Raw genomic sequence first — 16,138 nt, 5'->3', positions numbered from 1 at the left:
ACACCTTTTGCCAGTCCTCCAGGTAAGGCACTTTGTATGCTGATGTAGTGTTAACAGGGGCACTCTGGTGGGTCTTCTGCTTCCATATCCCATGGAAACTAAAGAACGCTGCACTGACCTGGTGGATATGCATCTGGTACCTCCTGCATTGAATGTGGATGTGATTTGAGCCAGTGTTGCTTGTTTGTTACCATGGACAATTGTGGCAAGACACAGCTGATCACGATCATTATGCACCCATGGCCGGCCACTGCGCTGCCCACAGTGGTTGGTAATGCCTTCCGTAAGGTATTCTCGGTACACGTGACATCGTAGATTGAGGAATGTTGAATATCTGGACAACTTCGGAAATGGAATGTCTCATACGTCGGGCATCCACTATCATGCCCCGTTCAAACTCTGATAATTCACGTCATCTTGCCATGAGCAGCCTAGCCGGTGTGTTCAAACTGAATCATGAGATATATCACAGCTGATGCAGGTCTGGGCATTTCCAAGACATTACACAGTATGGTGACCCCACCTACCATTACCTTTACATACTGCTATCCCATGACTTTTGGCACTTCAGTGTACATGTGCCTGTACAAAGCCACACAACCATAAACATGATGTAAACAGAGCACTCTTCCACTCAAAATGTTGTTCCAATGTACAAATAATTCTCCAATTTACAATCTAAGAGAGTAATGGTCATTTGTAAAAGGGCTAAAATTCAGGTACAAAACGCATTCTTTATGGACAACGCTCATTTTTGTCCACCTATTACACCTCATTTATAACAATGGCAATACAGAAATAATGGGATGGGGTAACTTGCGCCCCCTAACTGCGACTCAGTACCAACTCACAAGGACACCAAACCTCATTAGGATACGAATAGAGAAAATGGAGTGGTTCACAAGCGCTTTTAGGACCAATTTATGATGAGGACTCTTGACCTCCTCTGTAGTGGATTACCTGTATTCTCCAACAGATTAAAAAGACAAAAGGGAAAACCAGTGATGCATTGATGTACTATATAAATTTCCTTTTTCTCAGTATTTCGTCTGTATTTCCAGACTCACCGCAAATCAATGAGATGCATACATCAAAAGGTATCTTTTTTCTTCTCTATATGGGATCCCTAGAAACTGAGGGCCTGATTCAGAGCCGGACACTATTTGCGCTCGCTTGTTCATAAAAAGGGGCCGGATATTTAAATAGAGTGCTCGCTCTTTGCGGTCTGTTGACGCCTCTATGTCTGAACGAGCGAACGAAACATGCTCTCGCTATTTTTTTAAAAACGCCCCCTGGCCGCTCGCATCCTATGTCATCTCCGCTATTTATTAGATTAATCGAGTACATCGAAAGGCGTATGAACTGCTCGCAGTGCTTGTGGTAGGATTTTCCTACCGCAATCATGCGAGCAGTTCAGGCTAAAAGACAACCAAGTGACATGGTCGATGACGCTGCTTTGTTAATTATGCACACCCTTAAAACGCCCGTTTTGACCGTTTGGCACGCCTGCGTTCGGATCTCCACTTCCCGTTTTCAAGCACCTTCCCCTGTTACCACCCACAAACGCCTCATCCTGTCACTCAAAATAGTAGGCATTCGCTATTTTGCGAGCACACAATTTCCAACCGCAATGACTGGTTCGCGCATGCGTATTACAACCCATATGCATGCGCAGTTGTGCGAACACCGCTCGGAGCGAACGAGCGGCCACTTACGAGTGGCTCTGAATCAGGCCCACAATACCATACAGCACCCCCAATGGTATAAAACTCACCAGCTAATAAGCAGCTACATTCATCAAAATGTTTAATTTCCAACTGGATTAGTTTGTCACAGAAAGACACTGTAGTGTACTCCCAAAGGGAAACCGAACTGGAACAAGTTCAAGTAAAAAAGGATTCCTTTATATCCCAAAAAATGGTATTTATTCCCATACCAATTATAAAAAAGCAGAAAAACAGAATAAAACAATGAAACACATCCCCCACAAAATGTATGGTTTGTTCTGCTCTACTCCTTCGGAAGCATGAACATATTCCTATCACCACTCAGATCCTGGGAATGGGACATGGAACATTCTCCAGATAGTTGTAAAGCCAATGGTAGATAAGGGTTGATTCAAACCTGGGGGTCCTCCAATTCACCAACGCTTTTCAGAATATGTTTCCTTCCTCATGGTGTCACCGTGAGGAAGAAAACGTATTCCGAAACGCGTTAGATTTGGAGGATAGTTGTGAAGCCAATGGTAGATAAAGGTTGATTCAAACCTGGCGGTCCTCCAAATCACCAACGTGTTTCGGAATATGTTTCCTTCCTCAGGGTGTCACCCATGTCCTATTCCCGGAATGTGAGTGGTGATAGGAATATGTTCATGGTTCCGATGCAGTAGAGCAGAACAAACCATACCTTTGTGGGGGATGTTTTTTATTGTTTTATTCTGTTTTTCTGCTTTTGTATAATTGGTATATGGGAATAATTACCATTTTTGGGGATATAAAGGAATCCTTTTTTACGTGGACTTGTTCCAGTCCGGTTTCCCTTTGGGAGTACACTCCAGTGTCTTTCTGTGACAAACTAATCCAATTGGAAAAGAAACCTTTTGATGGATGTAGCTGCTTATTAGCTGGTGAGTTTTATACCATTGGGGGTGCTGTATGATATTCAGTTTCTAGGGATCCCATATAGAGAAGATCAAAGATACCTTTTGATGTATGCATCTCATTGATTTGCGGTGAGTCTGAAAATACACAGAAAAAACACTGAGAAAAAGGAAATTTAAATAGCAATCAAAGCATCTCTGGTGTTCCGTATTGTCTTTTTAATCTGTTGGAGAATACAGGAAATCCACTACAGAGGAGGTCAAGAATCCTCATTTATAACAATGTTTATCAAAAGACTAAGATGACATTGGGACTGTCTTCATGTGTTAGTATTGTGTGTTTGAATATATTTTATACAATAGTTTGTGTACTTCAATTATGCTTGGAAACTGGATGGTGCAAAAGCTGCTTATCAATACCACAAAACAGTCCTTTAATAGAGAGAAATTAACTTTGTAGCCCTTCAGTAACAAATAAACATCCTAAAAAATGTGTCCTGTTCACATCTTGAATATTAAATATTTTGTCCTACAAAAAATATTTTTTGTTGCATTTGAACATAATAGGCCTGATTCAGAGTTACATGCAAGTTGGCTGTAGATTATGTACATAGATGCGGAGTGTGACGTGTGTCATCACTGTCAGTGCAGACTTGCCCCAGCCTATACCTGGGGCAAGAAAATAAGACGTATCTATGCATAAGCACATTTCTGCTTATCCCTCAACTCTGACTGCACAAGCACGACGTAGTCAGAGTTGTTCTACCATTCTAATGCCCTATTGCCACCCAGTTCTGCCTATTTAGCCGCAAGTGTGACATATTCAACTTGTGTATAAGACAGGCAAAAGCTAATTTCTGATTGGTTGTTATGGATCAAGGAAAATCTGCCCCTAGGTGCAGTATTTGCAAATAACCTTTATTGTATTGTGTCAATGCTTCAGTAACATCTAATTATTTCATAAAATCCACAAATATTAGATAGTAAAAAATGTTCAGAAAATTGTGCTATGAACCTTTTCAGTAATGTATTTTTCATATATTTTTAGTTTTCAGGAAACTCAATACAAGACGCTACAGATATATCAGAAGCAAATTTTCCCCCAGTGGAATATTAACAGAACATTGGAAAATAAGGACCACTCATAATAAAGACTCTGGATAATTCCAAACCATACAAGTTTCTGTTATATAAAACATAAATGCTGCCTGGTAAGGCTGAGCCTGACACAATTGGGAACCTTATAGTGGATACAAAATGCTGCAACATGGTTTTTGCATTCAACGTGATCTCTTCCTTCAAACACATTACTCAGTAAATGCTGCATAAAGATGCTTTGGCTGCAATTACTATGGATATCAGCTGAATTTCTATATGAATAATGACTGGATAACATGAACCATATTTCGCTGCTTTCTTATCTTAGACAAAGCTATTGGAACACACATTACAACTTAAAATGAGCTCTAAAGAGAACTATACTGATTTTTACAATCACAGCCCAAAGATCCACTTACATTTAGGCAATACTCTATTAGCTTATAAGGGCTATGACTAGTGACGTAATTACAAAAATCCTGTAAAATATATTCTTTTATTGAGTAGTAATGCCATCACTTTTATTTGAAAAGCGGTATGTGTCATGTGACTCATTTTGAAACTATTCTAAGGCGAAGGGGAAACACACGTACATTTCCGTATCGCCTCACGCAACTTTCTCCTGTGTTATATATAGTGATATCAGAAGTTACTGTTTACTGTATGTGACTTCTAATATTCTTATATTTCATAATAGGGACTACATTATAGCCATTACAATTTGGAATTAATATATTGAGGGAGATGTATTCAGTTATCCATCTTATTGGAAACTGCTTCTTCTAAGGTGGAAGAACAATTTTACACGAACACATGGGTTCCCACTAGCCATCCCGCCAATCAGAAATGTTGATATATTGAGAAATCAGATAGGAGACAGTTTCATCAGGTTTCCCATTAAACTAAATCAGAGACTATAGCGTTAGTACAGCGTTGGCTGGTGGAAAATTAATTTTGGAAGTTATGTTCTATTTTTCACACAAAAGTAACTAGACAAAATCTTTTTTTAGCACACAGCTAATCTAAAACCAGTGTGCCAGGGCCACTGTATTATAACAGTAGCTATTATGTGACATGGCAAATATGCAGCATTTTTAAAGGTTCCTAAATCTGTGGGGTATTGAAAGATACACATACAGTACTCTACAAATTTTCCATTTTAAAAATGATATGATTTTATGACTACTTTTGCACATATTCCCCATTAAGATTCAAATATTTTCCCTCAAACAATGTAAAACTGCATACGTATTATTATTTACAACGATAATAAAATTATACCTAAGTGGATTCTGCTCTGCGCAATGCATTTTTCAAATATGGTATTAAAAATAGTTGATCTTCTTTGCAGGTTTGTCTGTATACCTTGAAATGCTATGAGAGATCTGAGTTATACTGTATGTTTGTGCCTACCCTAATACACATTGCAGTTTGGGTGGCAGTTTTCAGCACAGTATATGTATGGAGAACACATCTGCCCTCAAGAATCTTTTATTTAATCTACTTTTGATCTAGGCATGACAGATTTAAAAATGCTATTCACGTCTACTTGTACCAAATGTAAAAGTATGAATTGTTATTTTATATCTACACAAGCCTAGACAAATGCTGCATATACACCTGCCAACAATCCAAATTTTCATTCATTCCAATTTAAACATGGTTCCAACTTCCAGCACTTTCTTGATCAATAAAGAGTGTGTTGTGTGAATCAGCATGGGGATGTGATTCATTGAGAATATTGAAAGATACACAGATAATATAACCATGCCAAATATATATGCCAACATTGGCTATTGGGAAGGTGGTTGTGATAGTTATGCTTTATTCATATAAAATAAACATATTCCAAAGAGCTGCATAATCAGAATATTTTCATCAGGCCCAAACCCCAGAAATGCAATTCATAGGGTGTTACCATATAACAAAATATAGTATAGGAAATAACTTACACTTACATACCAGTGGGTACAGATTTTGTAAATCATACTGTTGTGGATACTTTAGTAGATACATCGGCTAGTAGGATCTGGAAGTTGGCTAGCTGTGTGTTTCAGTTTCTTCATACGCTTCTACTTATGGCATGATGTGATAGCCTATAATATAGAAAATGGAGTTGCTACAAAAGAAAGATCCTCAGAATAGAAAAGAAAATGGGATATCAGGTACAAACATTGGGTACAAATGCTCTTAGAAAGTTGTAGGGTATAATACTAGATGGACCTAGCTAGCTAGAAAACCGTTTTAGTTAGGCCTAAGCACCTGCTGTAAGTGATGCAAGATATATAATACTGCGGTCAATGAAGTATCTTTTGAACCACAAAAAGTATGGCTGGTCTTTCTTGTTCGCCTAGCATGTTCTTGGTGGAACGAGAATACGATTCCTGGATACAAAGAGTTAATCAAGCCACACAAGTAATATGTGTTAAAAAGACATTTATTACAAAGTAAAGAAAGAATACTTAACTTGCTTTTCAGATCTACTTAAAACATAGATGGCTTCATTCCCCAGGAGCCTCTTCCTCCAACACCTTGGAGCTGGGATCTCATACATCAAGCATAGACAAAAGGCTCACTGTATGCTGACAGGTTACATCTTATAGAGGGAAGAAACATATGCATAAGCATTTAACAAGTACAAAAGGTCATTTGAAAATATTAAGTAAAAGAAAGAGGAAAGAATAGACAGTAGGGGGCACTGTTGCCTCAATTAAGAAAGTTGGACATGTCAAAGACATATGACTATGTTTATGACGTGTACGTAGCTTAACTGAAGGTAATACACTGTTGACGGAGGCTTACATATGTATGGCCACATATCTGGACACAATAAGACACTATTTGCTCAAGTTAAACAGTGAACTTTGTCCTGTCCTTGGGTTCTTTCTGTCAAGAACACCTTGTGCAATGTATATAAGTATACATTTCAACCTAACTATCCCTTCTAATGTCTTACACAGATATCTATTGCCTTTATACATTAATAAAATCACACAACAATATGGCTTCCAGAAACCATATTCTGTACTCCTACCACACTAGCATATATTAAGTTGCACACCAACTTCACAGTCCTTGGAAATGCCAACAAAAATCTATATGTGCCTAAAAATCAAAATGCAACCTAATTTTATAAGATCACATCCATGCTGTGCAATTTTACTCCCCTTTCTGTGCACCAACCATAGTACTAGTGGCACCAGATTAAAATAATCTACTGTGACTTATCTGGGGTAACTTAGCTCGATAGAGGGTCAGTGGTGCACAATAAGGGTCCACACACAGCTTTCAGGTTAAATAAATTAAATGGAGCTTTTTACTGTTAGCATTCAGGAACAAAATTTAAAAAACCTGCCCCGTGCAAAGTACTACCTCACTTATTGAACCCTGACTAACAGGGCAGCTAGCCTGCAAACATCACACAGTCTTTTATAGTCCTGTTTCTCATAGGTATAAACAGGGCCCCTGGCCTGGCTTCCATAAATGTTTGGGCGATTCCGCACAAGAGTTTTCCATAAAGAGAAAATAAATGTAATCAAAATATCAAGTTAACATCATGAATACCTACCATATGATACATCAAACATAAATATAACTACAAAATTGGTGGTGCTCCCATGAGTTTATTATATATAGTGAATAGATATTTTTTGTTTTTTACTGTGCCGCAAAGCTCATAAAAACAAAAAGATAAAGACTCTTGTTTTGGGGCACTCTTATTGTATAATTGAAAATTTACAATGTCAATTTTATTAGATATGTAATAAAATATATACAAGCCTGTTTAGATGTTGGCTCGTGGAGTGAGACTACAAGAAGACACACATAAAAATAATATATACATATATCAAGTGAATAACACTGAGTATAAAATACAAGCAATCAAGCAAGAGAAATAAATAAATTAAATGAAACATGACGAAGAGTAAGATATATTACATGAGAAATAGTTAATCATGTACTCCTACCAAAATTATTTACAGTGAAAATATATATATATATATATATATATATATCTCAAACAGGTCCCAAACAGCCAGCTCACAGGGGACCAGACCAGCACACCATAAAAATAACGATATTCAATCACCATAGAAAAAGTTTTAATGATACAACACCGTGCATGGAGAGGACAATGTTCAAAAAAGGGATCATAAACAAGCTATGCAGCATAAAGAGGCAATACTTATCAGCTCTAATGCACATGAATGAGAATCAAACCAGGGAGCTAAGCTCAGAACCTGGATAGCCCGACAGCCGTTTCGTGTCTACCTTCATCAAGGGACTTAACTTCTATTGTGTGATAGCCATTTTATATGCCAACCCACATTTGGCACAATAAACAATCAAGTGAACTCACCTGGATCCGTTCAGCGGTCGGCGGCGTCCATCCGGAATGGAGCCACATGTGCATGGCCGCGCGCAGCGTCACCACGTGACACGCGTCGCACCAACAATGATGCAGCACAGGTCACTATGGGAACGCCAGGCGCCGAAACCATAACAACGGGCATCAACATCCGGCGGACAGCGCAGTACACGCACCGGACCACAAGAGGAAACACACAACATAAATAAATAGATCGGTGTGCATTTAAAATAAATACCCATTACAATAAGTAGATATACAATCTGGACATCGGTAATTAGATCTACTATCCACCTATATTGCATATCACTATTTTGTAAAGACATGATAACTTACATGGATAAGGGAATTTTCTAAAAGATATTAGCCAATAGTGCAACAATTATATATTATGCAAGATAATATGAATGAACATAGAAAACATGAGGGCGCTTAAAGAGAGTGGAGAGCCAAACCAAAGATACCAAAACACATATTGAAAAAAAATTTTTGTTACTGTGTCATATGTCGCCAAGAAATGCTGAAAACGTGAATTCCTCGTTTAGTCCATGGGGCACCATGTTCCCAAGCTTGTAAATCCATCGGCTTTCTTGTCTTAACAGTAATTTGTGTCTATCTCCGCCTCTCTTCAGAGGAGGTATATGGCAAAGGGCATGTAGCTGAAGTCTTTAATAGAATGCCCTGCTTGAACAAAATGTCTCGCCACTGGAGGAGTATTGCCTTCTAATTGTTTGAAAGCTTTTTTAATCAATGACCTGTGCATTGAAATACGTTCTTTTAACAAGTGAATAGTTTTACCAACGTATATTTTATTGCATGGACATATTATTAGATACGTCACAAACTTGGTTTCGCAGCAAATCCTATGCTGTAAATGGTATATAGTTCCATCAGAAGGGTGCGTGAAAGTATTACCGATTCTCATAAACCTGCAATTCACACAACATGTGCATCAGAATGCACCGTTTGAAGGAGTTAACCATGAGCTGGCAGGTCGGGAGCTAATATCGGCACTTGATAGCTTTTCTTTCAAATTTCTGCTTCTCTTATAGTAGAATAATGGTCTTTGACTACAGGCATCTTTAAGAATAGGATCCGTTTGTAGTATATGCCAATGCCTTAAAATAGCTTGATTTATGATCCCTGAGGTGATTGAATATGTACTCCCAAACAACATCCTGTTATCCGCATTTTGGCTGGTTTTGCTGTTAAAAGGTCACGTCTATTTAACGACAAACATTTTTGTATGGAACTTTCGACCTCCTTTCTGCAATAACCACGCTGAATGAATTTGTCGCCCATGCTCTTCAATGCTTCCTGCAGGTCCTCCTGAGGTAACACGAGTTACTCTTAGAAGTTGTGAAAATGGTAATCCCCTTTTCAGGGTTATAGGATGAAAACTTGATGCTTCAAGCAGTGTCCTTATCAGTGGATTTAGTATAGACAGATGTCGAAAAAGAACCATTCTTAACATGAACACAAACGTCCAGATAGTCAATCTTTTCTGGACTGTATTTGTATGTAAATCTGATCGAACCTGGTATAAGGTTTAGGCTCTCCACAAAATCTTTTAAGGCTGTCTCTCCTCCAGTCCACAAGATGAATAAATCATCGATATAATGAACATAAAATGCAATAAACTGTGAAAATAAGATATTTTGCATAATGTATTTCCCTCAAATGTGTACATATATAAATTTGCATATGAAGGGGCCATATTTGACCCCATTGCAGTTCCTTTTAACTGTAAATAAAAAGCATTATTAAAAGGAAAATAATTTTTATGCAAAATCAAATCCATCAACAGTAAAATAAACTCTATTGGAGGACCAGAGTAATGAGGACTGGAGGAGAGAATTTCCCTAACTGCGCTCAAACCCTCTTGATGCTCAATGTTAGTGTAAAGACTGGTGATGTCCAAGGTCACCAGGATACATTCAGTAGGTGGCTGACCAAGACCCTCTAGTTTATTCAAAAAGTCAGTAGTGTCTTTCAAAAAATAAGGAGTATGTTGTACAACTGTTTGTAAAAAGTAATCAACATATTGTGATAGGCTTTGGCTTAAAGACCCCCTTGAGCTGATAATGGGCCTGCCAGGGGGATGCAATAGTGACTTGTGTACTTTTGGCAGGATATAGAATAATGGTATTTGAGGGAAATCTTGGGTCAGAAAACGGACCATATGGTCATCAATCCAACCATTAGAATGACCAAACTGGATTACAGAATCAATCTCATTTTTAAATTTATCTGTAGGATCAAAAGTTAATTGTTTGTAGCAATCAGTATCTAACAATTGTCGCATGACCTCAGCAACATAGTCCTCATAATTCATGAGGACGACACAGCAGCCCTTATGCGCGGGTCGTATAACTATGTCAGTGTTGTCACGCAACTTTTTGACTGCTAAACTCTCTTTCTTTGAGAGATTGGGATGAAAGCTCTTAGCCTTACGTACAGCAGGGAGAGTGTCCCTTTTGACCTTGGACATCACCAGTCTTTACACTAACATTGAGCATCAAGAGGGTTTGAGCGCAGTTAGGGAAATTCTCTCCTCCAGTCCTCATTACTCTGGTCCTCCAATAGAGTTTATTTTACTGTTGATGGATTTGATTTTGCATAAAAATTATTTTCTTTTTAATAATGATTTTTATTTACAGTTAAAAGGAACTGCAATGGGGTCAAATATGGCCCCTTCATATGCAAATTTATATATGTACACATTTGATAGGAAATATATTATGCATAATATCTTATTTTCACAGTTTATTGCATTTTATGTTCGTTATATCGATGATTTATTCATCTTGTGGACTGGAGGAGAAACAGCCTTAAAAGACTTTGTGGAGAGCCTAAACCTTATACCAGCTTCGATCAGATTTACATGCAAATACAGTCCAGAAAAGATTGACTATCTGGACATTTGTGTTCATATTAAGAATGGTTCTTTTTCGACACCTGTCTATACTAAATCCACTGATAAGAACACTCTGCTTGAAGCATCAAGTTTTCCACCTATAACCCTGAAAAGGGGATTAAGATTTTCACAACTTCTAAGAGTAACTCGTATTACCTCAGATAAGGAGGACCTGCAGGAAGCATTGAAGAGCATGGGCGACAAATTCATTCAGCGTGGTTATTGCAGAAAGGAGGTCGAAAGTTCCATACAAAAATGTTTGTCATTAAATAGACGTGACCTTTTAACAGCAAAACCAGCCAAAACGCAAGATAACAGGATGTTGTTCGGGAGTACATATTCAATCACCTCAGGGATCATAAAACAAGCAATTTTGAGGCATTGGCATATACTACAGACGGATGTTCTTAAAGATGCCTGTAGTCAAAGACCATTATTCTGCTATAAGAGAAGCAGAAATTTGAAAGAAAAGCTATCAAGTGCCGATATTAGCTCCCGACCAGCCAGCTCAGCAACTTGGTTAACTCCTTCAAAAGGTGCATTCAGATGCACAGGTTGTGTGAATTGCAGGTTTATGAGAATCGGTAATACTTTCACACACCCTTCTGATGGAACTATATACCATTTACAGCATAGGATGTGCTGCGAAACCAAGTTTGTGACGTATCTAATAATATGTCCATGCAATAAAATATACGTTGGTAAAACTATTTGCATGTTAAAAGAACGTATTTCAATGCACAGGTCATTGATTAAAAAAGCTTTCAAACAATTAGAAGGCAATACTCCTCCAGTGGCGAGACATTTTGTTCAAGCAGGGCATTCTATTAAAGACTTTAGCTATATGCCCTTTGACCATATACCTCCTCTGAAGAGAGGCGGAGATAGACACAAATTACTGTTAAGACAAGAAAGCCAATGGATTTACAAGCTTGGGACCAAGACCCTCTAGTTTATTCAAAAAGTCAGTAGTGTCTTTCAAAAAATAAGGAGTATGTTGTACAACTTTTTGTAAAAAGTAATCAACATATTGTGATAGGCTTTGGCTTAAAGACCCCCTTGAGCTGATAATGGGCCTGCCAGGGGGATGCAATAGTGACTTGTGTAGCCCCATGGTCTAAACGAGGAATTCACGTTTTCAGCATTTCTTGGCGACATATGACACAGTAACAAAACATTTTTTTCAATATGTGTTTTGGTATCTTTGGTTTGGCTCTCCACTCTCTTTAAGCGCCCTCATGTTTTCTATGTTCATTCATATTATCTTGCATAATATATAATTGTTGCACTATTGGCTAATATCTTTTAGAAAATTCCCTTATCCATGTAAGTTATCATGTCTTTACAAAATAGGGATATGCAATATAGGTGGATAGTAGATCTAATTACCGATGTCCAGATTGTATATCTACCCTACAGAGGTTACCTGGATATGGTGGGTAGGCCCATAACCTTGGCCAAGATTATGCTAAAAACCTCTATTGATTGCAAAATTTTATTGCATTTATATATTATTACTAATTTGGAGTTGTGCACCTGAGATTTGTCTGTTTTTGTGCCTGCAATTAGTCTCATCGGGTAGCACCTCCCATTATTTATATATATTCAGGGTGTGCAGTCCAGAAATCTTTCCTATATACTCCATTTAATGTGCTTTATTGCACACCTGAGGGAAAGGCGACTCCCTCAGTCTGGATTAGCACCCCTACCTTATTGGTTTAAAAGCATGGAGTCTTGTAATGAATATGCACACTGGTATTAGGCACAATTCTAGGTAAGTCCTACAAGTTTTATATACTGTAGTGCAACTTTGGTTCATTTTGGGGGCGTGGGTCCCCCTGGATTGCCTTTGTTGATCTGTTTCAGGGCACCGCAATATAACACATTTTTCTTTTATAACACATTTTAACCCTTCACTGTTTGTTTATTATATATGTACCTTACTTTTTAATTTTATTTTTTATATGCAGCAGTAGCTGCTCCTAACTATCTCTTTCACACTGCACTTTTCTTACTATGGCGGTGCCCTGGGGTGGCTTAGCTGGGCTAGTTTGGGGGTATCCTGCGCTCTGGATTTGAATTGTAGTATGTTAGGGACCTACCCTACAGAGGTTACCTGGATATGGTGGGTAGGCCCATAAACCTTGGCCAAGATTATGCTAAAAACCTCTATTGATTGCAACATTTTATTGCATTTATATATTATTACTAATTTGGAGTTGTGCACCTGAGATTTGTCTGTTTTTGTGCCTGCAATTAGTCTCATCGGGTAGCACCTCCCATTATTTATATATATTCAGGGTGTGCAGTCCAGAAATCTTTCCTATATCTACTTATTGTAATGGGTATTTATTTTAAATGTACACCAATCTATTTGTTTATGTTGTGTGTTTCCTCTTGTGGTCCTGTGCGTGTACTGCGCTGTCCGCCGGATGTTGATGGCATGTTTCACCTCCGACGAGGCTTGGTCACACTCAAATTATCTTCCTCCAGGAACAGAGTACAAATACATTGTTCCACCTATCAGGTATCTCCGGTCAGAGCAACAGAATTGGTTAGCAAATGGCCGTTTACTGGGAGTATCTCCCAAAGTGTCAGGTATGCTAATTATACATCAGGCTAGAATCCTGGCATTTGGTTTTGCTGTGATGTATATCGGTACATCTGATAAGGAGGGCTAATTAGCTACTAGTTTTAAGCCTATCAATAATTATATTGCAGATATTAATAATCATTGTATCAGCTATTCAAAGTGCTGAAATATCTATTTGATTCACTTCGTTCTTTACATGATAATCCAGGTATGGGTAATGCTGAAAAAATTGCAAACCAAAAATGTGGTAGTTGCTCAATCAGCTAATTGGCATACCACAGGTGCTTGTAAAGGGCGGGGTTTATACTGAACACAGAAAAAAGGGGATTTGCCCTCCAGCACACTGTAGCCAAAACAATACTTAAATCCTACTTGATAATAGAGATTCAGAGGTATTAGTTACATACATTTGCAAACATATGAATAAGCGCCAGGTCTCGTCAAGGCTCCTCTATACTGGCGTCCCTAACATTAAGGGGTTCACGTCTGAGAAGCAAGGCACCTCAAAAAATTCCAGCCAAGGACCATCCCCAGGGCATCACACGAAAAGAGGAAAAAAGGTGATAGTGAAGTGTAAAGGATAGATGTGTAAGAATAAATCAATAAGTGTTAATGAAATGAGAAAGAATTAAAATGACATAAATAATATACAAACAATCAGAGAAGTGAAAAAATATTCTATGTGAATTAAGTGGTGATGCCATGAGAAAGGTCCAGCCAGAACAACCCCGGGGGCCCCACTCCCAAATGCTCACCCCAAAATAATTATTTCTACATAATAGTAGCACCCACTCTGGGTTGTCACTTCTCTGATCCTTTACACTTCACTATCACCTTTTTTCCTCTTTTCGTGTGGTGCCCTGGGGATGGTCCTTGGCTGGAATTTTTTGGGGTGCCTTGCTTCTCAGACGTGAACCCCTTAATGTTAGGGACGCCAGTATAGAGGAGCCTTGACGAGGCCTGGCGCTTATTCATATGTTTGCAAATGTATGTAATTAATACCTCTGAATCTCTATTATCAAGTAGGATTTAAGTATTGTTTTGGCTACAGTGTGCTGGAGGGCAAATCCCCTTTTTTCTGTGTTCAGTATAAACCCCGCCCTTTACAAGCACCTGTGGTATGCCAATTAGCTGATTGAGCAACTACCACATTTTTGGTTTGCAATTTGGAGAGGCATGAAGGGAGTCAGCATTAGGAGGAGGTGCTGATCCTTATAGTGCCATGTGGAGGTCTTTTGGGGTACCTCCTAGGTAAGTTAGCTCTCAGCTCATACATGTACTGTTATCATGCACTACACGAATTTGTAATTATATGACCCAGAGTGGGTGCTACTATTATGTAGAAATAATTATTTTGGGGTGAGCATTTGGGAGTGGGGCCCCCGGGGTTGTTCTGGCTGGACCTTTCTCATGGCATCACCACTTAATTCACATAGAATATTTTTTCACTTCTCTGATTGTTTGTATATTATTTATGTCATTTTAATTCTTTCTCATTTCATTAACACTTATTGATTTATTCTTACACAACTATCCTTTACACTTCACTATCACCTTTTTTCCTCTTTTCGTGTGATGCCCTGGGGATGGTCCTTGGCTGGAATTTTTTGGGGTGCCTTGCTTCTCAGACGTGAACCCCTTAATGTTAGGGACGCCAGTATAGAGGAGCTTTGACGAGGCCTGGCGCTTATTCATATGTTTGCAAATGTATGTAACTAATACCTCTGAATCTCTATTATCAAGTAGGATTTAAGTATTGTTTTGGCTACAGTGTGCTGGAGGGCAAATCCCCTTTTTTCTGAATGCTGAAAAAATGTTTTACTAAAAGTATAGAATCATCATGTTAATGACAATAATAAAGAACACAAATCGAGATGTGTTTCTAGATATTGAATAGGTTCAAAAAATTATTTTATATATCAGCAAAAAAAGGGGGGAGGGAGGAGAAAGGGAAAGGAAAGAATTGGGAAAAGGAAAAGGCTGATGTATCACCATGTACCATATCGTTCTTATGCATATTTATCCATATATAGTTAACGAGACTGGAGATACATATTAATCAAAATAAAAATGAAAAATAATAAGAGTGCATAGATTGTAGTAAAATAATAATAGATGACCGAGTCAAAATTGCAAGAGTATAGATGAAAGTATACACAATTAATGATTAAATAAATTAAATTGAATAAATACTATTCTAATTGAATGATTTCATATAGTTTATACAATCCTATTGTTATAAATAACAAAAAATATAAGAATATTAGGACAGGATTTTATATATGTAGTGAACAGGGCATCTCATTTGTTGGATATTATTAGAATTCATAATAAACAGAAATCAAATAAGCAAAAGAAAAGAGAGAAAAGTAGAGAAAATATATACAATTAAATAAAAATATAAAATAATGAGAAAAATAATAATAATAATAATAATATAAAAATTAAAATATAAGAATAGAAAATTATAAAAAAAAGTTTTAAATGTAAAAATTAGAAAAATAGAAAAAGAAGGAAAAGAACATAGACATAGTTGAATCAGGCTGTGTTATCGAAGTGAGT

The 16,138-nt window shown here is 37.7% G+C and overlaps 1 protein-coding gene across 1 annotated transcript in view; it reads left to right on the top strand.

Annotated features, from left to right (window-relative positions):
• CDKL2 (cyclin dependent kinase like 2) overlaps positions 1-5,408 on the top strand; it is a 98,579-nt gene extending 93,171 nt beyond the window's left edge. Inside the window, exon 13 of the mRNA XM_088448881.1 lies at positions 3,648-5,408. Coding sequence (XP_088305007.1) covers positions 3,648-3,716 — 69 coding nt within the window. The 3' untranslated portion in view covers positions 3,717-5,408. The remainder of the gene's footprint in view (positions 1-3,647) is intronic.
• The last annotated feature ends 10,730 nt before the right edge of the window (positions 5,409-16,138 follow it).

The sequence above is a fragment of the Taudactylus pleione genome, unplaced genomic scaffold (assembly GCF_031769625.1).
Source record: "Taudactylus pleione unplaced genomic scaffold, aTauple2 ptg000471l, whole genome shotgun sequence".
NCBI classification, from domain to species: Eukaryota; Metazoa; Chordata; class Amphibia; order Anura; family Myobatrachidae; genus Taudactylus; species Taudactylus pleione.
Note: the sequence above shows the minus strand (reverse complement) of the source record. Positions and strands in the feature narration are given on the sequence as shown.